The 27,578-nt window shown below is 45.5% G+C and overlaps 1 protein-coding gene across 2 annotated transcripts in view; it reads right to left on the bottom strand.

Moving 5' to 3' along the window:
* Window positions 1-27,578, bottom strand: part of DOCK1 (dedicator of cytokinesis 1) — a 339,932-nt gene that overhangs the window by 51,451 nt on the left and 260,903 nt on the right. For both annotated transcript variants that reach the window (XM_075423918.1, XM_075423919.1), the window contains exons 33-38: window positions 26,343-26,491; window positions 15,929-16,014; window positions 15,587-15,743; window positions 12,357-12,397; window positions 10,979-11,069; window positions 7,727-7,846 (exon numbers count right to left, since the gene is read on the bottom strand). In XM_075423918.1, coding sequence (XP_075280033.1) covers window positions 7,727-7,846; window positions 10,979-11,069; window positions 12,357-12,397; window positions 15,587-15,743; window positions 15,929-16,014; window positions 26,343-26,491 — 644 coding nt within the window. The remainder of the gene's footprint in view (window positions 1-7,726; window positions 7,847-10,978; window positions 11,070-12,356; window positions 12,398-15,586; window positions 15,744-15,928; window positions 16,015-26,342; window positions 26,492-27,578) is intronic.

The raw sequence follows: 27,578 nt of genomic DNA, 5'->3' as shown, positions 1-27,578 counted from the left end.
CTACAACAGAGTTCATAATATTATTTATCTAGGGAAGAGGACTGGAATGATCGTGAGCTACTTCGTGTTTGTAAAGTGCCCTAAAGATGAAAAATGCATTGGAATGTCTAATTACAATCACAGTAATGAGGGATCACGTCTGCACGAAATCAGGAGGCAGTTTCTACACTCTGCAAGATGATTTTTGCAAGTGGAAGGATCTGAATGTTTTTATCTGTATTATGTATCTAATCTGGAATGATGATACAGAGCATATTTTTCTTTCTAAACAAAAATGAACATGAGTTTAATAGCAAAAGCGCATTTGCAGAAAATGAAGTATTTTCTCACATCCTAGACCGAGTTCCTTTTGACTCAGAAGAGCAATACTTTACCAATTTACAGAAACCAAACCAACATTCAGTTGTTTGGTAAGTCACCAAGTGAAACCTTTTCAAATCACTTCTCTTCATTTTGACTGCTTTTTCTTTTTAGCTTCAGTCATCCATAACTACTTCTGCACATATTCCTTTCAAAGAACACGGCGTTACCCTATTTTGTCTTGTCCCAGTTCTCTGTTTGTGTGTTCCAGATTTAACCAGTCCCTCTCTAAAGCTGAAGCACTTCTACTCTCTTTTCCACAGTGAAAATATTTATAGACGATCTCAGGCAAAGAGCTTTGGAGTTGAACAAGACTGGAAATAAACGGAAGCCTAAATAATTTTAGATTTGCATTGACACTGTAAACAAAAGCTCATTCAGTTCTTCCACTGAATCCTGGATAAGCGCAGACATTGCAGAATCAGAGAATCACAGAATGGTTGGGGTTGGAAGGGACCTCTGTGGGTCACCCAGTCCAACCCCCTGCCGAAGCAGGGTCACCCAGAGCAGGCTGCACAGGACCACGTCCAGGTGGGTCTGGAATATCTCCAGAGAAGGAGACTCCACAGCCTCCCTGGGCAGCCTGTTCCAGGGCTCCGGCACCCTCAGAGGGAAGAAGTTCTTCCTCCTGTTCAGATGGAGCTTCCTCTGCTTCAGTTTGTGCCCATTGCCCCTTGTCCTGTTGCCGGGCACCACTGGAAAGAGTCTGGCCCCGTCCTCCTGACACCCACCCTGCAGATATTTGTAAGTATATATTAGGACCCCTCTCAGCCTTCTCTTCTCCAGGCTGAACAAGCCCAGCTCTCTCAGCCTCTCCTCGTAGGAGAGCTGCTCCAGTCCCCTCCTCATCCTCGTAGCCCTCCACTGGACTCTCTCCAGTAGCTCCTCGTCTTTCTTGAACTGGGGAGCCCAGAACTGGACACAGGACTCCAGATGGGGCCTCACTAGGGCAGTGTAGAGGGGAAGGAACCTCCCTTGACCTGCTGGCGACACTCCTCCTAATTGCGATGTGTTTCCAAAGCACACCCGGCAACCCAAAGCCCCGGCTGGGTCCCAAGGCTGTACGCCGTTTGATGCTAACTAATTGCACCTGATTATCTAGAGGCAAGGGGTTCTGGATTAGCAGCGGGAGAGAGGAGGGGAGGAGTGGAGCCGAGCGGGTTGAAATGCCGTGTTGGTATTGCTCAGCACGAGAGCCATCATGATATTGTGCCTGTGGGCTGCACCACAGCGAGCCCACCACGCACCGTCACCCATACCGGAGCTGCAGCCCATCAGAACTTCAGAGAGACCTGGAGCTGAGGGAGCGGGGTCGGAGGAGGCCCCAGCAATGATCCGAGGGCTGGAACCCCTCTGCTGGGAGGACAGGCTGGGAGAGCTGGGGCTGCTCAGCCTGGGGAAGAGAAGGCTGCGGGGAGACCTTATTGTGGCCTTCAAGTAGTTAAAGGGGGCTTGTGAGAAAGATAGGGATAAACTTTTTAGCAGGGCCTGTTGCAACAGGACAAGGGGAGATGGTTTTAAACTAAAAGAGGGGAGATTCAGACTAGGTATAAGGAATCAATTTTTTATGCTGAGGGTGGTGAAACCCTGGCACAGGTTGCCCAGAGAGGTGGTCAATGCCCCATCCCTGGGAACATTCCAGGCCAGGTTGGACGGGGCTCTGAGCAGCCTGGTCCAGCTGAAGCTGTCCCTGCTCATGGCCGCAAGGGTGGCCTAGATGGCTTTGAAAGGTCCCTTCCGACGACCCAGAGCGTTCTGTGGGTCTGCGACTCTAAAAGCAGACCTGTGCTGTCGGAGGCACCAGGTACACATCAACGCCCGCAGGTAGCACAGCACTGTCACTGATTAAATGACTTCTTTAGCAGAATTAAATGTTGGGTTAGATTTTTTTTCCCCTCCCACCCTTGTCAGTCGAGGCCATAAACACACCGGAGCAGAGGCTGCGTTTCCGTTGCATCTCCCCCAGGCTGAACAAGCCTTTTAGATGTTCCTGAAGATTCGTATTAATAATGAATATTAAAAACATTTCAGAGCCTAATAAATATTCCTCAAATGAAATATGATATAGATTTAGTTCATCTACAATACACATGCAGTAATGGCACCACCCAGCATTCTTCCTAGTAACAATTCCCCTGTCTGTAAGTGGATATGAATCGGAAAAAAAACAGGCATTATAAACGTTTGTTTCTGGTTTAAGCTACTGGAATTACTGCAAAAATTCTTCAAAAGTCAGTTTACCAGTTACACTGCTCAGATTTTGTCACATTGTTTTTAACAGAACACTTTCATTTATAGGTAACAGATAAACCTATTCTTCTTCCATCATACTGCAAATACGTGATAGAAGTGCCCCATTGCAGGAAAAGACTCTTTTGATCTTTGCCAGCCTCCGACCTGGCCCCTCTCCAGCCAAGGGACCCGTCTTCGAGAAAAGCATCTCCTTTTTCTTGCTACTACCTCTTAAAATCCCCACTCCCGCTCCAACATCTCTGTTTTGAAATCCAACCGTCGGGTTCGATCCTCTGAAGGAACCACGCGAAGTTGTATTCTAAAACTCTATTTGTAAAATGTCGAGCGCCCCGAACTCCAGAGGCCCGCGAGCCCATCAACCACCCGGCTTCTCCCTCCTCCGTCCGTGCAGCCGGACCGCAACGGCCCGCAACACCGCCGAAAACAAAACCAGAGCCGGGAATCTCTCCAACGTCGTTACAGAAGCAGCAACCGCGCGTTTAAAATCCCTTCGAAAAATTTCTGTTTACTACGGAGCAAATTTATTCAGGTGAGGACAGCACGGCTGTGGCAAAGGATCCTGATAAATGAAATCTATATTCTTGAAGGTCAACAGCTCCCCATCTGCTGCCTCGCAGCTTTCCTGCCTTGGAAGGTTTCCCAGGTTTGCCCAGGACATGGCAGGTCTTCAGGAGGAGTGAGCCGTACGGGGAGCTGCTACGCAGGATTTGTACCATGTACAACTCATTAATGCAAGAAACAATTTATCTGGAGAGTGCACCAGAGAGAGAGGTTGGCGATAGCGGAATGAAAATGCTTCTTTTATACTGAAGGCATAAGAAAAATGTCTACAGCCTGAATTTAGCTGTGTAGACGCTAGCTGCAAATTGTTACGGGAAAGACTTTGAGGATAAAGAAGCAGATCTTTTTAGGGAAAATCTCGCAATTGAATTGATTTTTGAGACTGGATTGCTTGTTGCCCAGAAAGCAGCATCCAATTTAGTTTTTGAGGTTCTTTAATAGCAGCAAAGGAGGATCTTAGGATACTTCTTAGCTCCTGCTGAGTTAATGGTCAGCAAAAATGAAACAGTCAAGGATAAGAATCTTATCGTGCAATAGTCTGATGTATGAGGGACATTCCAAGCTGTTTAAATTTCAGATAGCATTAATTAACCACCATGTAAGCTTAATAATTTAAATAAAATGTTAAAATATAGTATTTCTCTATTGATAGTACTGCATTCAAGATGTCTAAGATACAGCCACGGGTGGAAACCCTTTAAAACGACTTGCTATATTCATTTGGAAGATGGTCAAACACTGTCTCTTTCCTCTCTGAAGGCTGCTCTGGCCTTCACAGCTCTCAGGACGGGCTTACGACCCGACGCGGGACAGGAGCTGGACGTCAGCCTCGCACTGATTTTTGGCAGACAGGTGAATTTCACCAATATCCCGTCAGACGGAAGAAAAAGCCAATTGATGCCACCCCATGAGCTGGAAAAAAAGACATTTTATGCCGAAGCATGGGATTTACTGTGTAGTTTCCAGCATTTTGTGGCTCCAGTAAAACAGCAAAAGTGGATTTTTTTGTAGGGGTGGCGAAGAAGGGAGGAGTGGAAATAAATGAGCAGTGTGCATTTCTTTCTTTTTTTCTCCCTGGGACCAACGCTTCAATTTATGAAGGAGCAGTGTAAAACCTGTACTGATTTATAGACTGCGGCATCCACCGGCAAACCTGAAACCCGTTGCTGCTCGTACGTTTTACCACGCAAGAATGAGAACGCTGCTGCTTCCTTCAGGGCTCCAGAGACCGCCCAAGCCTGTTTAAAAATGATCTCTTATCTTCATCAAGGACACCGAGTATTTCTTGGCCTCGGAAGTTCATCAGCATCGATCAACACCAACTGCTCCACCCGGGCAAAATCTCAACCCGTTTCTCATCACTTTATTACCGCCACTATTTTTGCTTCTCGTCCTGAGATATTCTAACCGACCAATTTTCAGTAAAGTCCCTGGATTAAGGGCTTTGTTGAAAATTACCAAGCTTCAGCCAAACACAGAGTGCAAACACCTCAGAGCAGTTCAGAGGACAGGTCAGATGGCCATGGTCAGCGTGGGGACGAGGCTTTTCAGGGCGAGAGCCGAGAGAGGCGGAGATGAGACTGGGAAGTGCAACGCAGTGAAGAATAACAATCTAGGAGAGAAAACTCTGCATGTGCTAGGGAAACTTGGAAGTAACAACCCTTCATTTTGGAAACAAGTTGCTTAGAAGAGTAATGAAAAGTATTACCAATATGGAATCAAATCCATGAAGGAGAAGAGCAGCAAAATGCAGAAGCTGTAGCTGAAAATGCTGATTTACTAAAGGTCAAGGGTGTACTTCAGCTTCATAGAAGCTTGGCTGAAGGACCAAAAGTCAAATATAAGTAAAAAAGCAAGCTTCCTAAGAATAATATATTAAAAAATAGAAATAAAAATGAGGACTACTAAATGAGTCTCAAACTACAAATAACAGGGATATTCAAGGTGAAGGCCAGTATTTTGTTCTCAGCCAAAATGAGACGCCCACGTTCCCGCTTTCGGTGCAAGCCCACACTCGGTATTATTAAATTACAAATTTCTCAGGCACTTCTGGTTTAGAAGTACGAGGCCCACTCCATTCCAGGCTGTGTATGGAGGATTATACCCTCCTCTAAATTCATCTCCCCATGAATGCTAATATTTAGGGAATAAGCCTCATGGCTGGCCTTCACTTGCAAAGTGCACTGTGCGTTCCTCTTGGGAAATTACTCTGCTAAGAGAAAGGGATCATGATTTTTGAGATGCTGAACTACACCATCCCTTAAAAAACCAAAAGCCAGTGTTTTAAAACCCAATATAACCACCTTTTAAGAAATCCCTCTCCTCCATTTCTTCTACACAATGTTTTCAACCACATCTACCTCCCCTCCCAAGACCACCGCTTCCCATCAGGCAGGCTGGAGTGGAAGAGGCACAGCTTCACAACAACTTTAAAACAAAATTCCCGAGCTTCTGTAAAAGCCTGGAAGCAGTTCTAAGGCTGCCCAGGGTAAAGCGACCGTCTTTGACATCGCTTGTTAACTTTGTGGGAACAGAAAGCCAAGTAGTGGGATCTACCCCCAGTGAATTGCCAGGCAGAGACACAGCTGGTCAAGTATGGTAAAAAAAAGACAAATTGGTTCGTGTATTGTACAGTCTTCTAAAAAAACACAGTAAATACTATTTCAGATGTGTCACTGATCATGGAACGGCGTGGTGAAGCTACCTGCTGGACTACATTTGCAAACTGCATAGGTGAGTGTAAGCAGTTGATTTAACCTAACATCAGATCACCCCAAATGAGAGGATTAACTAAATTCTGCTGTGGAAGCCTCAACTTCGAGCTTCTTGACATTTGAAAATTCACATAAGAAGCTCATATTCTCAGTATATATGGATTTTTATTTTTTTTCCTTTTCACTGAACAATATGAAAATTTACCACCAACTGGAGTGACCAGAAAATGAAAGAAGAAATGTCTGTAACTAGGAAAAAGCTCTCTGAAAATGAACCATCTCCTCACACACACAAGTAATCACACAGGAGTCCCACGATCGGAATTATGCAAAGGAATGAGTAATCCCAGTGGTCCCTTCGCGACCACCGTTCACCAACAATTTTTAGAATAATCAAGATTCAGCCGTTTCATCTAACCGTGAGGGAAAGGGAAAACACAGCATTTTCAGCGCTGGTGCTTTTGAAAGCAGGCAGAGCCTTCTCTCATTTCTAGTCGTAGAACCCGAGAAGATGCAGCGTGGTTCCCCGGTCGAACGGCGGTCTCCGAAGCGCGGACGCCGCGCTGCGTACCGCGGTGCTGCGCTGGCCTGGTGCTCAGCAGAGCAGTTCCCACCACCTCCACACCAGCACCACGAACGACTGACGGTGAAGCCATAAAGACATGAAACAACAACATAAAAACACGTGACTTCTGCCTTTCCCTTTCCAGAGAGGAATGTAATATTAAAATATAATTCCAAATCGGCTATGACCCTGCTCTCCTCGCCCGCCGTGAGCGGGTAAGAGCTTTTTGGGCAGCAGAGGGGTGCGGTGGAAGGTGCTGCTCCCCACGGCGGAAGCACCGAGGCGCCCACGCCAGCCCCAGCCCCACGCAGCCCCTTTGGGCAGCCCGGCTCGCCTGCGGTCTAGAATAACAATTTTTTTAGCATCATTTATTGTCAACTTCTAAACATTGCATGAAGACAAGGCATAAAATTTGACCTTTTAAGCAGAGTTTCTCATCTGATTCTGCTAAAAACTTACTTGGGAGAACAAGAGCTGCTTGGACAATATTCTGGTTCTACCAGAAAATGACATTTCTGTTTGCACAACATTTATGCAACAAAGATGGCTTTTAAAAAAACTGAGTTTACGTTTCTGAACTAGCCTGACAAAGAGCTCTCTACTTCTACATTTAAGCCTTTTATGTGTGAAATACCTGACAAAGAGCTCTCTACTTCTACATTTAAGCCTTTTGTGTGTGAAACACCCGAACCCCGCCACAGCCCTCCACCTCCCTGCCTACCCAGTCAAACCCCTCCATCTCCGCGGACAGGTAACGCCAGCACTCTCCGCTGCCCGCCACGCAACGCCAAACGCAAATTCCCCCTGCGCTGAAAGACGCAATTGCAATGAAGCTTTCTCACCGGAGAGCACTTCTGCCTCCTTACGATGTTCACCGCAGGCATCTGCTCTCTGAGGGAATCATTTTGTGTACGCGAGCAAGAACGAGCAGCTGAAGGCCTGCGTTAGCTACTGCGATTGCTGGAAAAAGTGAGTCCCCCAAATTACATGCATCACTTTTTTTATTTCCTCTGTGGCATAATAGGCACATATATTTACCCTTAACGCAGCAGTTAGAAATGTACCATTGATTTCTCTTTAGTTTTTTTTTTAGTATTATTATCTCTAAGTGCTAGCTGGTGGACCGTTTACATAAAGCACTCCAAATAACTTGTAGTAGCAAGTTTAAAGCTCCCCGAAGGTCACTTGATGTAAACTATATTTACTATTCAACCTGTAAGTTAGAGAGAAAGACAATGCAACATATTTGGACTTTTTTTTCTTTCCTTTTTACCTTGCCCTTGTCGAAGTAATGGATAATTTCTTGATATAGTTGATCTTTCAGCTGTCCTTGAGTAGCAGCCTGGTATCCATCCCGCTGGGTAAGATGTGCCGCACACGCTTCTTCTGACCACTAAATCATACCAGAAAGAGAGGGAAAGTGAAACCAAACCAAAAGTTACGAAAACTGTCAGCAACATCAGGCTAAATAAAATACACATTTTTATTTAACGAACTGGTACTGCAGCTAATGCCCTAACAAAGTTTGTTATTTGCGGTAGTGTACTTTGATTCCTCGGGCACAAGGACCATTTATTTGAACGCTGTAATTGGAGGCTAATTGCACGTATCAGCTGGAAGGAAGCTTCTCGAGGTGGCTTCCTCTCCTCGGAGAGTTTGATGAGACTGACCTTGGCCTGCTGATGGGTACAATCTGCCGGGTGCATCGTGAACACCAGCAGGTTTACGCCGAGAGAAACCAAGATTCTTCAATACAAATGGAAAGCACTGTAGGCACAGAAGTTAAATGGCTAAAATTCATAGAGAACATTTGGAGGCACAGAAAAGCGCAGCTAACTTTATATGGCCTGTCTGCAATTAGTAGCTCTTGTTCTTCCAGCAAATGCCTAACGGAGATATTCCAGACCCGCCTGGACAAGGTCCTGTGCAGCCTGCTGTGGGTGACCCTGCTTTGGCAGGAGGGTTGGACTAGATGACCCACAGAGGTCCCTTCCAACCCCCAACATTCTGTGATTCTGTGATTCTGTGGATGAGGAGCAAGGCATAGGTATTAAAGGAATTTCCCCCTAGACCTGCGAGGCTCAAGGAAAAGCTCTATGGCTTTCTCCCGTGCATCTGCACATCCTGGTGTCCAGGAGGGGACAGATCGAGTTGAAACCTCTGGACTCCAGTATTCACATGACCTCTTCTTCACCTCCCTTCTCTCATGAACGTTCCCTGGAACCTACCTGGGGATGAGACAACACTGGGGCCCTTTCCCAAGCCAGGATGTGAGTACCAGATCCTACCTCCCTATAGCTGTTTCCATGAGGCTAGCAGCAAATCAGGAGCTTAGTGACTCACAAACCTCTATCAAATCAAATCATAAACCTCCATTAAATCAAATAAAACTTCTCCTAGATTGAAAAAGAGACAGGGACAGGTGCTCCAATAGGACTTCTCTCAGAAAACCAAGTTCCAAAATTAAATTAGTTAAAGAACTGTTCACTCGCTGCTCTGCAAACTGAAGTCACTGTAGAAGGAGGACTACCCACAAAAATGAGGCGGTGTAACTTTGGGAAAAGAAGAAATTCAACCAAAGATCAGCAACTCACAGATGTATTCACAGAACTGCTGGTACATCATCCAGTTTTACCTTGTCATTAAATTTCGCCCAGTCACTTATTTTGGCCAGAACATTTGTGTCTGGCTAAGGCAGACACCTCTGACAACTCTGTATGGCAAAGCTGTGGTTCTGAGCAACACAAACCTCGGGGAGTCTGCAATGCAATGGCATTTTTTTGCAGCATACGAAGCCACTGTCTTCTGTTAGTTTTGAACACCTTAATTTTGACTAAATTGGTTAAGAATAAAACTAAAGTGTCTTTTCTTAAGTGTGCTTCATCAGCTTGCAGTGATCTGGAGAAAACGATGGTGGCTTTCTCTCCAGAGAGAGCCTTTGCGCAAATTGAAAGGTGAAATTCTCGACAGCTCTCCGTCTTGACCTAAGTGTGATCCCATTAAAATCAATGTGATGAAATATATGCCAGTGATGGGTGTTATTCAAAACCCTGTCCTCAAGGTTTGAAAGAAAAACTCAACTGCTGAAAGTTACACACACCACAATATTGCTGCTTCTCGAGTGATACCGAACCCCTCCATCCACTGCTAACTACTGGTAGTAACAGGATATTGTATTGCATAGATTGACATAGTTTTGTAATAAAATATTTCCATATGACAACGTAATTATTTTTATAAACAAACATCTGCTTGGAGACAAAAACCTGCAATAAATACTACCCTTACATTTGCCGCCTTCTACTGATTTGCACTGTAAGAAAACTGGATTATTTCTCTCCCCGTAAATCGAGGGGAGGAACCGTCCTCGAGGGGAGCAGAAGGAGATCCAGGTCTCCCTGGAGAGAGGAAGATTTCACTGTGGGTGGTGAGATGTGAGGAAGAAGAACGGGACTAAAGTAAACGCTTCAGAAAACACTAATTCCTACCAAATTTAGGTTTTGACTTATTCTATTGACTGCTTTTTTAAATTACAACACAATCCCCCTCCCTACTAACCTAGTGATGACCAGGCTACATTAAACATGTGATTTCCTGACACGGGTGCCTGCTGTTCCATGCAGGATCCTTCCACATGGGAATGCCAGGAACACGGCTGGCACACACTGCCACAGTCGTGACAGCATCACGGAAACAAGGTGCACCTTAGAGCCACCACCACCTACCCGGGAAGTTTCCAGTGAGATTAATGCTCAGTGCTTACGAAGTACTGCTTCATTCTGCTATATAGTGTTAAAAATTCAAATGCTTTACTGACATGCACCTGGTGTAGGTAAGATTTATTTATATATACACTGCAGGTTACACCAAAACATCCCTTGAAGAACAGCAGTATGGTGAGGTCTCTTTAAATGTGCTATCAACTGTGTAACACTGCATTAAAATTACACGTACCTTTTAATGGCAGGAGCTCGGAAAGAAAACTATTCGAATCTCTCTCTGATTTTTCAAAATCACAACGGAATCTGCAGATACCCAAGAGCGCTCGAGGACAGTCTCCAGCACTCCCTTGCACTGCCTTTGAAAAAACAACTCTGTGGAGAGCTGGTTCACTAAAATATGTGTTTAGATGCTTCTGCGCATCACATCATTTTGATCTTTATAAGCAATTTAAATTACAGCTTTGCGAGTTCTACCTTGTGGTCTTGACTGAAGCGTGCTTCCACCCATTGCAGGGGGGTTGGACTAGATGGCCCTGAAAGGTCCTTTCCAACCCAAACCATTCTATGATTCTATGATTCTGATTTCAGCTCCAGCCGAGCGAAGCACGCTCTGAGGCACACCAAGGGCAGAGGCTGCTTTCCTGCCTCTACCCCTTACACGTGCAGAAGAGAAGGCTGACCTAAGCAGCAGCACGCAGGTGCTCATCAAGATAAAGTGCAGATGTTCTAAGACTGGCAAACAGTGATATTTGTGGTTACGGCCAAGGTGGTTTTCAAAACTTCCAACGTGTTTTGGGGGTTACCTTAAGCAGCTTTGCGTGCAGAAGTAACGTGTAGGCAGCTTCCGTGTAGTTATCACACTCTTTGTGCAGGTCGCACAGTTTGTATAAATACCTGCAAGCCATAAAAACAACGGTTCTTAAAAAAGACTGGTTCTTAAACGCTACTAAATCATTTATTTTGAAGATTACAATGGTTCAATTCTATTTTCAAACATCTAAACACATGTGGGATTATTTAAAGCTCGCATTTCTGTGTGAGGACAACTTCAGGACCATTTGCATCTCTGCTGTGGTTTTTTTCCAATATGTCTCAATAACTTGTGATGCGTAATGAATCCAACCCAGATCTTGTGCAAGAGACATTGCTCTAACTGTTCATCTACGGAGACAAACATATAAGTATTCTTCCTTAACTTCAATATCATCGCACCTCTGGAAGGGGCTTCTCTTCATTTGTTTCTTGGCTTTGTTAATGACAATGAAAAAAAAAACCCAAACCTGAACACCTATTGAAACTGTATTTTGAAAAAGCCAGTGAAAATACAGAACTTTGATGTTCATTATGATACATAATGGAGAGACTTTGGGTGGGGGGTTGACAGTGAGAGACAGTTTGTGATGCTGAACAGGGCAGACCTACGACTCCCAGTGTTACGAGTTTGTCCACTGCTACAGTCCTGCCTATTGCTAGATTTTCTTTTCTTTTTGCCAATTACTAAAGCAATAATTAAAATCATTTAAACAACAGGAAGCGAGTTCAAAAGTGAAAATTCTTCCAAAAAGGTAACAAGCATCTGAGACTGAAGTAATGAATATTTAGATACCTAAAACAGCAGTAAAAACTCAAGCTTCATCACTTTAGCACAATGGTCTAGGCAATTTTAAGCCAAAGTACAAAGAGAGGACTAGGAACCCTGAGGTTTACAAAAAGCACAACAACATATTACTATTTTTACCTTATTGAAAACAAGATTTTGAAAGGTTCCTAAAAGCTTTACATTTAAAGTAAGTATCAGTCACAGTATTATTTAATAGTTCTTTTTACCCCAAGTGACATATTTGGTACCTTACCAGGAGGCAGAGTTATTTATTTGCTCAGCTTTCTTTTGACTTTTTTATTTTCTTCACGTGATGAGACTTCTGAGTATTTCAGTGTTCATCATAATGTAACTGAAGGAGTTGGAGCAGGGAGACAAAAAAAACCTCGTGACTGTAATTTCTAATGCTCACTGTTCCCAGGGAAGGTGAGCTTTGGAACGTACTTAAGGTTCACCAAAGGTCTATTTTTTCACTACTTCTTTCCCTCCTGCCCCTAAGGGACTGCTTAATCTGACCTTCATTTTCTCCAGTTACACTAGGGGAAATCAAGCAGAGTTTGTCAGCGGTCGTGTTTACAAACCTTATGTACATTTCTTCTCTCTCAATCTCCTTGTAGAAATTCTGAAAAACAACATCATTTTGTTACAACGTCTTTGATTTCACAGCCTGGAATGTATACAGAACATGCCCTAAATTAAAAATTCATCATTGCATAACATCAACCTCAAAACTGCAAACTGAAATTTGCCTCTAGTGACAGCAGACGAGTTATTTAACTTCCAAAGCCTAACGCTGTGCTGTTTCACGATGCAGCCTATGAGGGCTCCTGGCTCACCGCAGAGGTTAAGAACTCGCAAGCACAGCACTGCTAGAAATTTGCTGCTGGCATTCGCCAGTCACACCTCATCACCCGTTTCCAGGTGAAATTTCGTAATACACAAAACCATAATTTTGAAGCAACAGCTGTTCTATGGATTTAAAACTCCAGGCTTTAGTCGAGCCATGCATCACCCGTCCTTGAATTCCAACAGTTTCTCTGGAAATAAAAAGTTGGATTAGTGTTATTTATCTGGTTCCACATGCCACACGTTATCGCCGCTCTCTTCAGAACCGTCTGACTGCCTCCGGTCGTGAGATAAACTAGTTAACACCACAAATATTGCAAGTGCAAGATATGATAAATTGGCAAGATATTAAAGGCATTTCTGAATCTTATTTCAAGTTTGCCTTCAAAAGGTAAAATATATCTAAGAAAATGAAATAAGAAATGCCTCCTGCACTGGATTGCAGTGTATTTCAATGGCAAATTAAACCAGTCTGAGTAGTCACTAATAAATGCACAAGCCCAGTACTAACAGACGCACAAGCCCAATACAAAACTGCTTCCTTCAAAAAGAACTGAAATACGAGATAGAATCGAGGTACTGGACTTGAAAATGATGGATTATTCAGTGGATATACCACTTGACATAACTACTCACTGGTTTTGACTTCGACTCCAACGACAAACTGAACCAAATGCAATATTTCTGTTGTTTTTTCTTACTTGTGTTCTGTTTGTTTTTTTAAAGTAGAAGAGACATCTGCGTCAGGTGGATCAACAAGGTAGAACCACTTCATCCCAACATGCCAACACCACTAACATGCTCCGACGCAGCTCAAGCAGCAGCACCAAACCACCCAAAGCGAGCAGAGGCCGGGGCAGCAGGTTGACCCCGAGACGCGGTACACTGACCAGCGTCCCCTCTCCCCAGAAAGCAGCCCCTGCTCCTGCCCCATCTTTGGGCGCGGGTCCCCACGTCCCCCACACGTGTGGGGCCGATAAACCGATGGCGATGAAAAGCAAACGGAGGGGAAGAGCGTAAGCTTGCGGCAAGACCCCTCCTCGGATCAGCCCTGCTGCCCCGGCGGCACGCTCGCTTTCACCAGGTCTGGCAGGGGCAGGAACAGGCTGCTGAGGGAACAGACAGGGCTTTTACTATTATTTTTTTAACATCAGCAGTGGCTTAAATGCGTATCAAAACCTCTGACTTCAACTACAGTCAATACAGACAAACTTAATCCCGCGAAAGCCTCCGCATCATGGAAGTCCCAATTAAGAACTCTTTGAGACCTCAGGTGGGAATGGTGCTGAGTATCAGCCCTGGGCTGGGTTTTTGCAAAGGCATAAATTTCACTTCAGGTGCCTGGAGAATGATGAAAACACTGAGTTGGCCCTGGAGGGCAAATGGGACTTTAAAATCAATGGTTTTAAATTTGATGGTTTTAAATCACGCCTCCTGCAAATGCAGGGAAGGTCTGTCCTGCGACGCTCTCCTGCATTCCCCGCAGACTTCAGGGGCAGGGTTGTGTGCGGATCTCTCACGGTGATTTAACTTGACAGCAGTAAATTGCCCACAAAATTGATCATCTGCAAATACTTGAACAATTCAGATGACAAAAGTCAGGAGATGCCGTTAGAGGCGCTCAGAGAAAACAACCCCAAGCCCCAAGTGCCCCGCTGGACCCCTTGCAGTTGGTATGGTGAGCATTACTAGGAGGAGACTCAGAGCATTACGACGAAGGGAGGAGAAATAAATTCACCTTCCTTAGGAAATTTTCCTAGTTTTAGAAACTGCTGTCATGTTTTCGAGTGTACGGTGTCCGCAATTTTTATTTTCCTCCCTGGCCTGGTGCAAACAGGCAGGTTTTCTAACTCGCCTTCGGCTCGCGAGGATGCTGTGACTTCTCTGCAGGAAACCTATGGGCACTTACTACATCAGCAGCCACCAAGGACTCTCCAAGTTCTGCCTCTTTTCCCGTTTCCTAAACATTCTGATGCTTTTTGATGTGTACAGCGAATAAAATCCCCGTTTCTGATGTGATGTCTTGCTTCTCTCCTATTCCAACGGGCACCGTTTCATTCCCCGCTTCCGTGACCGCGCGGCACAAAGGCTGCACCACACGAGCCCGGGATGGCTGTGTTACTTTTGAGCACCAAAGCTACATTTCCGAACCATTCTGAACAAAATCTACCAGCCATCTCACATAAACGATAAATGCTGTCTGTGCCCCACATACATGAAATTAAAGCTTTGCCCATGATATGGGGATGAAAGCTATGCAACCTTAGTGGCTAACGGTTTGAGCCCTACTGGAAAAATCAAATGTAGCTAGTACTATGTTTGGGGGTCTCTAAAATTTATTTTGACATCATTTTTCAGTATGTGCCAATTTTGTGCCAGTAAAATCTCATACCCTAATGCTTCGGCTGAAAAGCATGATGTGCGTGCTGTGGGAACAACTTCTCCTGCTTCCAGCTCTAGCCTAAATGGACAACAGTTTGCAGTAGATACTCCAAAATATCTGGAACTAAGAGGAGGAAATTCCACATTCTGCTGTGAATGAAACAGTAACTCAAATTGCTTCAAAAATTTTGATTATGGAAGCTGAGCAGTAAGCAGAACACAAATAGGATTGCAAATGCACAAAAATTTTGGTAGTAAACTGTGTATTATCCAATGTTCTGTATGTCAAAGTGTTTTTCTGCATAAAGTTGTCCATACATCAATTGTACATGTCAATGAACAGCCCTCAAAGATCAGGCCCTGAAACATTTCTTCTAAAATTTTTCCTTAGAATCAATTAAGGAGCCATAACCCACATTTTCATAGATTCACCTTCATTAAGAAAGGAATTAAAAAACCCCAAAGTATTTCAAACTTCCATGGGAATCCCACCACGTACTCTGTTTTACACAGAATCATCTGTTAAAGGTGTAAAATTCAGCACGCAGTGTTCGTTTCAGGCTGGTGACCTCTCTCTGCTTACCAGCACGTTGACGGTACAGCTCATGCGGTTCTCCTTGTTCTCGTCGTGCATGATGGTCCTGTAGTCCAACAACCTCTCCATTAAGCGGACCACAAGCTTCACAAACGTCTCTCCACTCTTCGCAAGGTATTTGTGTTTCCTGCAGTGCTCCAAGAGACTGAAAAACCAATTACATCGCCTTGTTAACCACATGCAGAAAAAACCTTGACTCAGGTGCAATCTTAAATATTGTGCATCATTAACAGATTTTAATTATTTCTGGGCCACAAAGTTCATTGTAGTCTAATTGCTCTCTCTCCTGACTTTACGGTGACATAAATCTCGCCGCTGATCAACACTTACATTTTGTCAAATAACACTTTGTACTGTTCATCTCCTCTGCCTCCTTCCACTTCGTGATCCAGTTTGGTGATGATCTCATTTTCAAACTATAATTAAACAAAGCAAGCGTACATAATCAGACGGCAAATATTTCACTTTATTACTGTAGCCTCAACGGTTCACAGATTGGCTGGGCATCTCGGTGAGGTGTTTAGCCACTATTTTGAAGCTTGATTGACTTTAAGAGTTTGCAGTCTTTGGTATTAGTCTGTCCACAACGATCTGCTGCCCTACAAGGGCTCTTTTGCTGAAGAACCATTGGTCATGCTGTTAAATGAAGTGTAAATATTTGCATTACGAAAAACTAAATAAGGAGATTAATGACAAGAATGAGGGCGGGGGAAAAGGAGACACAAAGCCAGGGACAGAATGTCCCCTGCAATAACGGTAACACTAAAAAGTAAAATACGAAAGGAAAATACATGCCCTGGCTGCCAAGAAAGCCAATGGGATCCTGGGGTGCATCAAGAAGAGTGTGGCCAGCAGGACAAGGGAGGTTCTCCTTCCCCTCTACACTGCCCTGGTGAGGCCTCACCTGGAGTACTGTGTCCAGTTCTGGGCTCCCCAGTTCAAGAAAGATGAGGAGATACTGGAGAGAGTCCAGCGGAGGGCTACGAGGATGGTGAGGGGACTGGAGCATCTCCCCTACGAGGAGAGGTTGAGGGAACTGGGCTTGTTCAGCCTGAAGAAGAGAAGGCTGAGAGGGGACCTTATAAATACCTACAAATATCTGAAGGGTGGGGGTCAGGAGGATGGGGCCAAGCTCTTTTCAGTGGTGCCCAGTGACAGGACAAGGGGCAATGGGCACAAACTGAGGCACAGGAAGTTCCATCTGAACATGAGGAAGAACTTCTTCCCTCTGAGGGTGACTGAGCACTGGCCCAGGCTGCCCAGGGAGGTTGTGGAGTCTCCTTCTCTGGAGATATTCAAGACCCGCCTGGACAAGGTCCTGTTCAGCCTGCTGTAGGTGACCCTGCTTCGGCAGGGGGTTGGGCTGGGTGACCCACAGAGGTCCCTTCCAACCCCTACTAATCTGTGATTCTGTGAAAGCTGTGTGAGAGGGGACACGGAACATCGAAGGCTGCGTAACTCAGCCGGACGCACACCCCGGCATCACCAACATCCCTGCCTAGCATACAGACACCGGCTCACGGTGGGGCACAACTCCATTAACCAGCCTCTTAATAGGTCACTTATTAACAAATCTGTTAATACGTCACTGCAGAGGGGAAGGCAAGTGTTCCAAACAACTTAAGAGTAATATTTTTATTTGGGCAATAACAAAGGAATGCAAATTTAAGTGGGCATTAGAATATATTTCATATGCAAACTGGATAATTCACTGGATTTTTGGTGGTTACGGAGGGTTTTACCTGCTGCTGCCACATTCCTTCGGGTCCAGGTTAGGAACAAGCACAAGCTGCCAGTGGAGGAAGGAGCACTCTGGGCCTGCTGCTGTGTAACGAATCGGTCCAGCCACCTAATTCCTATTCATTAAGTAAGCCCAGACATCCACTCCACTAGAGACACAACCTCTTGTTGAGAGAGCTCCGCAGCAGAGCCCTGTGGCAGGGGAGCAGGAGCCCATCAGAGCGGGAGCTCATCGACAGAACCGCCGTCTTCCCCGGCTCATGCAGTCCCCAACTATTCCGAGGAGAAGCAACGGGCCACCCGCGCAAGAACAAAGCAGACTAACACTCTGCAAATGCCAAGGGATGTACTTTGCATCCACAGTTGATATTAACGGCGTGTGATGTACGAACGAGGAAAGCGCGGCCAGTCCGCAGCTCGGTGCACGTCCAGGCTGAGGACCGCGCTTCCACCGCCTCCGCGCTCAGCAGCAGCCACGGACCCGCTGCTCCGAGCCACGAGCTGTCCCTCCCAGTGCTACACAGCCCCACCTCTTACGTGGTACCAGTAACATAGCAACACTTCTTATTCTTTATAAATTCTTTCCACCGATTAAAATATCTACTTTAGTGGCAACGGTATTAGCCCCTCTGCTGAAGCCACTCGATGCTGCCCGCTCCGCAGCGGGGCTCTCTGCAGCTGGAGAAGGCAGGCTTTTGCTGAAAGCCTAGAAGCAAAATTACTTCTCTTTTACTGGGAACAACTGCAAGGAGGCAACAAGGACAACCTCAAAGAGCTTTGCAGCAGAGGTCACGTGCTAAAGATGTAGCTGCTATCTATGCTGAAAGGCAAAAATCACAACTATGTACCAGGAGGAAAAAAATCCCTGCAGGAGAGCCCTGCCAGCCCTGCAGATGAAACCCTGCCAAGAAGAGAGTGCTTTTCGCCACCTCAAATGACACCGCTTTGAGGAGGCGTCGTAGCTACGTCCACCACCGATCTCCTGCCAGTGTACGTGGCGTTTGAAGCTCTGCCCGCACAGCCCCACCTCGGCCAACAGACGTTCTCTCTACCACGTCCCAAGCAGACGTGCTCTCCTTTCTGCCACAGGCCCTTTCTCCTGAAATAATGCTGCACGGGGGGCAAGGTAAACCTGGGCAGAACAAGAGCAAAGCCCGCAGCAGGTAAGGGTGAGGAGAAGCGTCTCGGTGAGCCCCACAGCTGGAGGTCCCTGCCTGCTCTCCTGGAAGGTCCTTCTCTGCTGAAGCCCACCATGGCAGCGAACATGCCCACGCTGGCTAAGGTGAACCTGCGTACAGAACACGGTCATGGACTGTAGAGACCTTCCTGCTTTGCTAAGAAAAAACCTTGTTAGGGAGAAATACACAGGGACGTGAAGGATTTGCTTGATAAATTGTGACACTGCCAAAACACTCCTCTTTGTTAGGACAACTCAACCTCTGAGTATCTTAACAGCCTCAACAGCGTTAATGAAAAAATCCACAGCCAGATCCAGGACACTGTTTCTGTCTTCCCTTCCAAGTCTCCATGTTCTTCTCAGCACTAACTGCAGTAGTGTCGCGTCATTTTCCACCTTCATATGCAACCCCAGACGTTCTGTCCTCTCCATTTGAGTCGGGAAATTTATTTTTACACACTACCTGGCAGCACACTAGAATTCTCTTACAAAAAAATCCCTGCTCCGAGCGCGGTGACTACAAGCTATCGTGATGAATAACAGCAGAAAAAGCCTCGCTTACCTACTGCTCAGTGCAAATTCGGGATACAGTGTAATAAGATGCACAAGTCAACTGACCTGTGAGCTGTCAGGAAGCCTGAACCACAGACTGTACCACGCGTTCAGCAATAAAATCAGCTAGGTGCCACAGCAACTGATATTCCACATTAAAACAATTTTTATTGTTATGCATCGTTTTAAAGATGAAAACCCCAAAGCTCGGATTAAAACATCGCACAGGTCTTGTCTGTACCCCAAATGATCCACAAAATCACAGAAAGACTGGCTGGGAGAGACCTCGAAGGTCGTGTAGCCCAGCCTCCCAGGGGACGCAGGATGACTGCCGAGAGCAGCTCAGGCCAGCGGTGACTTGCTCAGCCAGGCACCACGCATCTCCACGGATGGACGGTCGCACAGCCTCTCCGGGTAACCCGTGCCGCCCTCTCACCGCTCGCCTGGTGAAGCGATGAATGGAGAGTGAAGTGAAACGAGGTTTTTAGTGCAATGAAGCCATTATTCAAAAAAATGACAGGAAAATGAGAGAAGGAAGAATAACGCAATCCACCCCCTCCAAGAAGCAAACACAAGCTGAAAGACGTTCCCATAGTACAAGGACGTGTCAAGTAAAACACTGAGGCAACACAATGATGAAACAGAGAAGTCACAAAATTCATGTGCTCTAATGAGCCCAGAAAGAAATTGACTTTCTATACCAATATGAAAAATGACACTGGCTGCCAGCGTGAGCCCTTTACGTGATGTATCTCTTAGCAAGAGATTACTCACACGAAGCAGAGCAATTACATTTGTCACACAGGATCTTGAGGATCTTCCTGATACCAATTTTACTTAAATTTCTGTAAATCTAGGCTTTGTGGGGCCATCTCCTGAAAGGCCCTCTTGGGTTGAACAGAGCTAGACTTGTGGCACTCCTGGGCTTTTAAGGACCGTTAACAGTATCTTTGCTCTTCAACCACTCCCGATACGTTTCGAGGAATCAGTACGATGCAGATGATGCAAGCCAGATGACTAAACGTTATTTAACGTCGCTAAAACTCCTTCTGCGGTCTTTCCACAGAAGGAGGTTGCATCAACACAAGCTGAGGTTTACAGAGCTGTCGCCTTCCACCATGCGAGTAGGAACACGGCCCTGGAGTCGCACAAGCTAATGGCTCCGGGACACCGCATCTGGCATCTGTCGATGAAGCCTCCATTTTTCCTTTTCTTTTTCAAAAGTGTAAAATAGCACAAATTAGGCCTGCGATTGTTGTGATGGAATTTACTCTCAAGTGAAGAAGCGCCAGATTTTCAGTGCTTACGTTACAGGCAGTGACACTTGCTGAGGCTCTTTCTGGAGGCTTGGGGGGGTGTATCTGGCACCATCAATGAGCTGAGATTCCTATCTTGCTGTTCACAGTGAAAGCTTGAGGGGTGGTGTTAGAGAGATTACCGGAAATTATTATCAACTCTTCCTTGCAGTTGATCAAGATCTCAGCTTCTCTTTAGGATGTGTCTTCGAACCAGAGCAAGGAGTACATCCACTACTTCATCTGCCTGTTACAATCTCCCATCTGGACAAAATATATCAATGTAAGCCATCCAGCATCTTCAAGCATCAGCTCAACTACTCGCTTTTGGGCTTAGGCTCACCTAAAGTGTAGTCAGGCTATGTTTGTAGCATTGACTGTCAATTGATTCTAGCTGTATGAGGAGGACTTCCAATCCTCCAAGCTGCTATACGTTTGTTTTGATATGGGGTAATAATGAATTTGCCACACAAAATTCAAGTGTCAGATAACACCACTAGAAATTAGTCCTAATGCAGGAATAGCACACAAGTACTGTAAAACTTTGTTCGAAGGCTGCTACAAAGGTTGGTGGTAATTCCCAACAGTTTCAGCTGTTCCCTTCCCTATTTTCTGGTTGGAAACAGATCCGGCAGCCATCTAACAGCGGGTGATTCGGGAGGTCTCCAGACTCACTGCATTACCTTTCTGCCTCGCTCTTCAGGTGGGCCGAGGGAAGAATACAGACATTCTCCGAAAGGGCAGAAACCAAGAAAAACTTACACATTTACGTTTCAACTGCAGATAACTAAAAAAGTTACTTATTGAAATTACTCCTTTGTGGGGGACGATTTATTTGAGTTTGCACTTTCAGTGGGATTACAGAGGAGAATCTACAGCACCGCAGAAACTTGGACAAGTCATTAACTTGTCTTCTGTCTGCAAATCCATAGCACAGGGAAAGGGATGTTAACACAGGGCTCAGAAGTGGTAAAAAGACTTAATAAGGAATTACAGGTTCTAAAAGTCGAGCGAGATTCAGATAAACTAGGTACTTCTTATTAAAGAGAATTACATCAATTTCAAATTCGTTGATAACCAAGAAATTACACTGCAAATAAAAATGCTAGTCTGACCGTCTTGATGATACTGAGATGTATTGTTAAATGTTAGAAAGGAATTAAAAGGGTTTCCTCTTTATTTCTTCTGCTCTTTACTCATTTAATTCTCTTCACAACAGAACTCTAGCTAGAAGCACTTTAGCTGCACCCGTGGTTTTACTTTACTAATCATATGCATTATGCATTCATTTCTTATACATTTCTATATGATTTTGCATCATGCATTCATTTATTATGCATTTCTATATGATTCTGCAGTATGCATTCATTGCTTGTGCTTTTCTATATCATTTTCTATCGTTTCGGCTATGGTTCCATTACGATAAACGTCACTCCAACTTGCAGAAAACAGGACAGATGTGTTGTTGCATTTTAGGGGCCCTTTCCTCCGACCATTACTTTTACACAACTCCTTTCTCTAACAGGGTAAGAACACGTGCTGGAGCTTGTATGCCCGCATGGCGGATGCCAACACCGCCGGACACGGACGATTCTCCTCGGGAATGCGGTTCAGCCTGGAAACTGGACATATGGGACTTCTGCTTTCTTCCTGCTCGCGGCTGCGGAGTTGGGGGGTACCCCTCTCCGATTCTGCTTTGACGGGTAAGGGTCCTCCCTTCCTTCCTGGCTGCTGAGCAATGGAATTATGCTGGGGAAGATGGGCCGGGGCAGTGCTTCTGACTCAGCCCCTTACCTTACTTTGTCAATAGGTTTTTTTGGCTCTTCAAGTAAGTTACTTCTGCTAATTCAGTTGTACCAGATTAGTTAAAAGAAATTATGATGCAGTGCCCATGAGATAGGGAGAACCTGCTCAGCATCTCGCCCTGCCTCCGCCCGCTTCCTCCACGCGCTGTTTGGTACCGGTTCCCGCGCTGGCACCTCTCTGTTCAACCCAAACCAAGCAGAACACCGCATCGCCAACGCCAGAAAAGGTAAGTTAAAAGCTTTGGGTAGGCAGACAAAGAGGAGCGCTCATCGGAAATGGAGCCAGAGCAAGCGACAGCTGGAAGGAACAGGCAGCAAAAGCAGGAGGTCGGGGCTTTTTACGCTCTGAATTCCACATTTCAGCTGAATGACTGTGTCATGACGAACTTTCTCTCCTGCTGTCACCACGGGATCCATCGCGTTCACCCGACCAGGCCTTGAACAATCAAATCAATTCTCTTTCATCACTCCTGCGGCTCGGACATATTCCCTTTGATCTGCAGGGTTCGCTAGTAAAACAGGCAAAGGGAAAAAAGCAGAGTGGAGAAGGAGGCATTTTCTCCTATAGAGAAGCTTCGGTCCTGCACAGACTTTAGTACCAGATTCATGCTTTGAGGTACAGGCTACTTTGAAGCCTTATGTAGGCTTCAAAGCACCTCAAGAGCGAGAGGACAAAAATGGGCAACTCCAGCTTTTAATTCAGTCGGCCTTTAATTTAGTTCTGTAAAAATCAGAGGAATTTATCTTCTGTTTTTCTCAGGGCTATATACGCTGGCAGAACAAAAAAAAAAACCCCATTCTGTCCGTTACTGGTTCTACCAGGCAAACCAATTCGTACCGAAATCAAAACCACCATCGGGAAAGCTGTCTGTTTGTAGCACAAGCCATCACAACACAGAAGTTCTGCAAAAAATTTAAATTCCTCCCCCACAAATCATGAGGTTCATACATCTGCTGGAGAAGTGGAGCCAGTCTAAACCCTTGTTGATGTGACTAATAAGGTTAGATAATTGGATTTCTGGCAGATTAGTTTAACAGCAGCCAACCATTCAATTTTGCAGCTCTCTTTGAAAGCCATGCTGGACAATGATAATTGGTGGTTGCATACAGACAACATAATGCAGTGCGTTACACCGACACGGCAAGTATGAAAGCTTGCCTAGGTACCGGGAATACTTCAATTATTTTGCATCTTTTTCTATCACTTCAACACAAAAGAGACAAAAAACGTGAGCCGGGAAGCTACAGGCCAGGCAGGTCCACTTCAGTTCCCGAGTAAACCATGGAGCAAGCCCTCGTGGAAGCTATTTCCAGTACACGCAGGGCGAGCAGGTGACGAGGAGAAGCCAGCACGGATTTACCAAGGGTAAATCACATCTGACCAACCCGACTGCCTTCTGTGATGACACCAGCTGCTGAGCGGTTGTCACCATCTTCGCCATGTGTTCGATACGGTCTCTCAAAACACACTTGTTGACGAGTTGGTAAGATACGGACGGGGCAGAGAGACTATAAGGTGGGTGGAAAAAGTGGCTAAATTGCTGATCTCAACGGGTGGTGGTTTAATGACTTTGACAGTCTGGAAGACAGTCCACAAGAAATTGCACAATATTTAAGGAAGAGAAACTTCACGTCCTGCATCCGGGATGGCATAGGTGCAAGCAGCAGTACAAGACGCTCTGCTAGGAAGGACCTGGAGAACAGCAAGTTGAACATGAAGAAGTGTGCCCCTTCAATGGAGGCAAAATGCACCCCTGCTTGCACCGACAAGAGTACAGCCAGAGGATCACAGAATCGTAGGGTTTGGAAGGGACCTCTGTGGGTCATCTAGTCCAACCCCCTGCCCAAGCAGGGTCACCCAGAGCAGGCTGCACAGGACCTTGTCCAGGTGGGTCTTGAATATCTCCAGAGAAGGAGACTCCACAGCCTCCCTGGGTAGCCTGGGCCAGGGCTCCGTCACCCTCAGAGGGAAGAAGTTCTTCCTCATGTTCAGCTGGAGCTTCCTCTGCTTCAGTTTGTGCCCGTTGCCCCTTGTCCTGTCGCTGGGCACCGCTGAAAAGCGCTTGACCCCATCCTCCTGACACCCACCCTTCAGATATCTGTAAGTATATATTAGGTCCCTCTGATTCTCGGGCCAAGGCTGGAATACTGCACCCAGCTTTGTTTCCTCCAGCTCGAGAGAGACATCGACAAATTGGAGATGGTCTAACAGAGGGCCACCGAGATGAGCAGAGTGTTGGAGAACATGTCCCGAAGAATGGTTGAAGGAATGGGGCTTGTTCAGCCCAGAGAAAAGCAGACTCCAGCCTTCCAACAGCTACACCGTGGTTACAGAGGAGATGGAGCTACTCTGTTCACAAGGGTGCACAGTGACAACGCAAGCAGCAACAGGCACAAGTTGATTCAGGGAAATTCCATCTGGTTGCAAGAAGAAAAGTCTTAAACATTGGAACAGGACACCCAGAGAAGGGTGAAATTGCCCTCACTGGAAATACTCAATACTGAGCTTCAGGTGGCCCCAGAAAACCCAATCTAAGGCCCAGTTTGGACCAGATTACTTCCAGAGGTCACATCCAACCTACACTTTTCTCTAATTCTCCGCTTTTTCCGAGCTGTGATCTTCATTCCCCAAAGACCAATCTGAGATACCCAGCAAACTATACAACTACATTATCTGCAAAACCCTAAACGGACAGATTCATTCTTCCCCGTTAGATGTAACTCTTCACTCCAAATGCACTGAGAAAAGGTTTACTGCCTCTGCACCTGTCATGTCAATGCTACGTCCATAAAGAAAGAAGCTATACTGACGTAAGAAATATATGTTGAGTACCTACAACCCAAGACATTTCTGACTGCAGTGTGAGGCATTTTTCTTCCCAAAAGGCAAAAAGAATTGGTGTGAAATATTTAAGACATTCATTTATTAAAATCACCCAACTATTCCATACAAAGCTGGTTTCCTTCTGTCAAGAAAATACAGGACCATAAATTTAGCTATAAAGTTACCCTTGGATTTTTCATGATCCATATAATTGTACAAATAAAAAATGACAAGCAACAAAAGAGAGCATCTGACAGGAAACTGTTTAAATGGCATCCCAGCGAGCATTTCAATCTTTACAGTATCATCGGAGTCAAACATAAGAAAGAATGATTATGCAGTAATTGGACGGCTCCAAAATACAGTTCACAACCTTTCCACACACCATCCAGCACAAAACAAATCAGAGAAATAAAGCTGATGCCATTTCCCTTGCTTAAGTCTCTCCACGCAGCTATTAATTTACTCTGGCTACGGATTTATCGAGAGCTGGTTGTGAATAATAGTTCACAAAAAAGCATGGAAAAGGGTAAGATTTTTCTTCCGACAAAGGAAACTGCCTATACGAAAGGGAAAAAAGTAAACACACGTCGAACCTTACTGCAGACTTCCCAAGGACATATCCTGAGCGGACAGGAATTTCGCAGCGTAGGGGAGCTACGCTGGCTCGCACCCCAACACCACCTGGCCTAACTGGTCTCAAGCTCCATCCTCAAGGCAAAGTTTCAAGGGAGAGAAGGTCAAACGAACGGTGTCAGGAAACTGGCTTCCACTCCACCCGCCTCTCAAAAGTCGATGCTATCAGGATAAAATTGTCTGCGCTTATTCAAGGATTTCCCTCAGCACGTTAAAATAAAATAGAATAAAAATGCTACGTGAGTAGTTTAGGTTTTGTAGTGCCTGTATAGCACGAAGAAACACTGACACTGACTGGATAGCTTCTTTTCCTCTTCAAAATCCATAAAATGGTAGAGAGCATCAGAATTATAAGATACTAGAGATGATAAATCCTTACAGATCATAGTTTCTTTTGCCACATTATCAGGCTTCCTTCATGTCCATTTTAACTAAGAAGCAGACTCCTTTTCTGAGTCACAGAAAATTTAAGACATCTGTCTTTGCTCTCCTTTTGTACCATACAGAAAGGTTTCCTTGACTTTATTGAAATTTTTTCTTCAGTAAGAATTTAAAACCGACTGATGAAAACTCTATAGCCACTCAACAGAAAACAAGCAACCTCATAACTACATTATTCTTCAGAAAAATACGAAATAACAAAACCTCTTACGTTTTTTCAAAGAACAGTTACAGGTTTCTCACAGACATTCAGCATCTGCAGCTCAGTGCTTACCATCTGGAAGCTTCTCGTCGAGTGAAATTCACACTGCATCATATCAAAGAAAATCGGGATCGTAGCTTTCCGAAGTTCGGTTTCGGGGATCAGCGTCATTTCTAAGATAGGTCCCACCATTTCTGGGATGAACTTGATTTTATGCTGACCTTTAAGAGAAAAGACATAGAGTTAATGAACAGCCACTGACTTGGGTGGAAGATAATTGCTATAAAAGCTGTGTCAGTAAATTCTCATATTGCATAAGACAGTCTTTTTCACGAGCTGACTGCACTGAAAGGTGGATTATTATTTACGCCACAAGAGGGGAAGTATGTGGAATGTATAAACCCGAATTAACCAGAGTTGTTGAATCAGTCATCCAACTGGAACTGCCCCACTTCCCACAAAGCACTCCTATTTGCACACTCATACTAAGGTTCAAGGCTGGTTTTTTTTAAGCACAACGTACGGTTGGAGAGAAGGAGGCTGAGCGGCACATCCCTTGTACTAACTCCTTTAGACTTCTGGATCTTCCGCGGCCTACAAAATGTTCTCCGTGTCAGTCTATCAAAGTGTCACCACCAGCGCACGCTTACACCGCCTCGAGGCACGCAGCTACGTCTCACCGAGCCGACAACACGCCCGCTTTCTTCCAGAGCCGATCTGACTGGCAAACTTCATCTCACATTTACCTTCCCGAGAGAAAACTGCACCTCCTCCAACCCTCCCTGCTACGCTCGCCGCACACGGAAGAGAAACTAAACTTTAACAGGAACAAGGCACCTAATAAATACTGGACTAGTTAAAAACAGAATCACAGAATCCCAGCATGGTCGGGGTTGGCAGGGACCTCTGTGGGTCACCCAGTCCAACCTCCTGCCCAAGCAGGGTCACCCAGAGCAGGCTGCACAGCACCGCATCCAGGCGGGGCTGGAATATCTCCAGAGAAGGAGACTCCACAGCCTCCCTGGGCAGCCTGGGCCAGGGCCACGTCACCCTCAGAGGGAAGAAGTTCTTCCTCACGTTCAGACGGAACTTCCTCTGCATCAGTTACCTCTAGTTACTGTTCAGATTATCAGCTAAAGTGCAGAGAGAGCAGACTGCGTGGTCTGCAAAGCATCGTTCAGCAGCTCCGTGGAAGGATGCTGGCGCAGAGCGGTGTAGCAGGGCACCGGAGAGCCGCAGGCAGAGGACTTGGTGGCAGCAGTTTAGCAAACACAAACAGGTTCCCCTCTCCGCAGCAGGCTGGGATCC

The sequence above is a fragment of the Opisthocomus hoazin genome, chromosome 6 (genome assembly GCF_030867145.1).
Source record: "Opisthocomus hoazin isolate bOpiHoa1 chromosome 6, bOpiHoa1.hap1, whole genome shotgun sequence".
NCBI lineage: Eukaryota > Metazoa > Chordata > Aves > Opisthocomiformes > Opisthocomidae > Opisthocomus > Opisthocomus hoazin.
The sequence above is the reverse complement of the archived record's forward strand: the minus strand, read 5'-3'. Positions and strand labels throughout refer to the sequence as shown.